The following is a 1,467-nucleotide window of genomic DNA, read 5'->3' on the forward strand; positions in this document are numbered from 1 at the left end:
TTTGCAAAAATCCTAGAAAGACTACTGCTCAAACGTATCGCTGCAATCATCGCTGGAAAAAACAAATCCTCCCCGATTATCAATTTGGTTTTCGTACGTCACATTCAACTATACACCAAGTCCACCGATTGGTAGATACAATTTCGTACTCTCTTGAAAAAAAGTTATATTGCACATGTGATTTCTTAGATATCTCGCATTTGACCGTGTTGGCATCAAGGTCTGTTATACAAACTGAAATCCTTCCTACCTACATCCTACTTCCTACTTTTCAAATCTTATCTCTCTGATCGCTCTTTTAAAATTTGCTATGAAACTGCCACGTCTGAAATATAGCAAGTATAAATGCTGGAGTTCCTCAAGGTGGCATTTTATCTCCATTACTCTACAATATCTTTGTATCTGATCAACCCACGTCTCCAAACACCTCAGTCGCGGACTACGCGGATGATAAAGTGATTTCCAAACACCTATGGTGCGATTTAAATAACCTAAAATATTAATACATGTACCTAAGCTTATGCGGTGTATGTGGTTTTAAAAAAACCCAAGTCAATTTCAATATTATGTAAGTATCTGATTCTCGATCTGAGAACTCGTTTCAGACTTTAAAGACCTACCTATGGATAATTTTTGGTACCAAATTAAATTTTACCTTACACTCAGAAATGATACGAAATAAAGCTTTGCGAAATTTAGGTTTCATAAACGTTGTAACGTGAAACAGGCGTTGATCACAGATCGCGAGAGTTGCTCGGCGTTGTTGTGTTATCGGCAGGGCTTAAATTCTTTTTTTTTTTTTATTAATGAGTAAAAGACAATCTACAATCTATACAACAATGTGTACATTAATTAGATGAGATAAAAGAATACAAAACAAGTAACAATGAATATTATGATTATGGGGAGTTACCCAGTGGTAACACCCAGCACGTGAATAAACATTTTAATAGTAACAGATTATTGTTATCTTATATTTACTATCTCCAAGTGGAGTGTAAATGTGTGATAAATTATAATGAGCAGTAATTGGTATGACGGAGATAATTATGGAGAAATAATACCTTTAGCAATCAGTGAATTTAGTACAGAGGAGAGGAGGGAGATGAGGGGATCGATTAGTGATCTCAAATTAGAAATGAAACTAGAAAAAATTTCGCCGACTTGATTGGGATGTGGACTTTGATTTCTGGTGGCTTCTGCGTATGATTTGTGTGTGGTTTGATGAGGATTGGAAATCGGGCCTTTCCGAGGGACTTTCGGATAGGCTTTTTTGAAAGCGGCCTTGAATGCCGGGCAGCCCTTGTAATTGGAGGTGTGGTCCTTGGAGCACAAGGCGCATTTGGCAGGACTGCTGCGGTCTTTGGTGCAGTCCTCCGTGTGATGGTCTTCCCCGCATTTGACGCATCTTGGAAGGTGATGACAATTTTTTTTCGTGTGTCCATAATCTTGACAATTGTGACATTG

At 37.9% G+C, this 1,467-nt stretch overlaps 1 protein-coding gene across 2 annotated transcripts in view; it reads right to left on the reverse strand.

Annotated features, from left to right (window-relative positions):
- Window positions 1–890: 890 nt before the first annotated feature.
- LOC107884778 overlaps window positions 891–1,467 on the reverse strand; it is a 1,459-nt gene continuing 882 nt past the window's right edge. Inside the window, exon 2 of one of the 2 annotated variants that reach the window (XM_016807588.2) lies at window positions 891–1,467. In XM_016807588.2, coding sequence (XP_016663077.1) covers window positions 1,145–1,467 — 323 coding nt within the window. In that variant the 3' untranslated portion in view covers window positions 891–1,144. The other variant, XM_029488812.1, reaches the window with a different exon arrangement.

The sequence above is a fragment of the Acyrthosiphon pisum genome, chromosome A1 (genome assembly GCF_005508785.2).
Source record: "Acyrthosiphon pisum isolate AL4f chromosome A1, pea_aphid_22Mar2018_4r6ur, whole genome shotgun sequence".
Lineage (NCBI taxonomy): Eukaryota > Metazoa > Arthropoda > Insecta > Hemiptera > Aphididae > Acyrthosiphon > Acyrthosiphon pisum.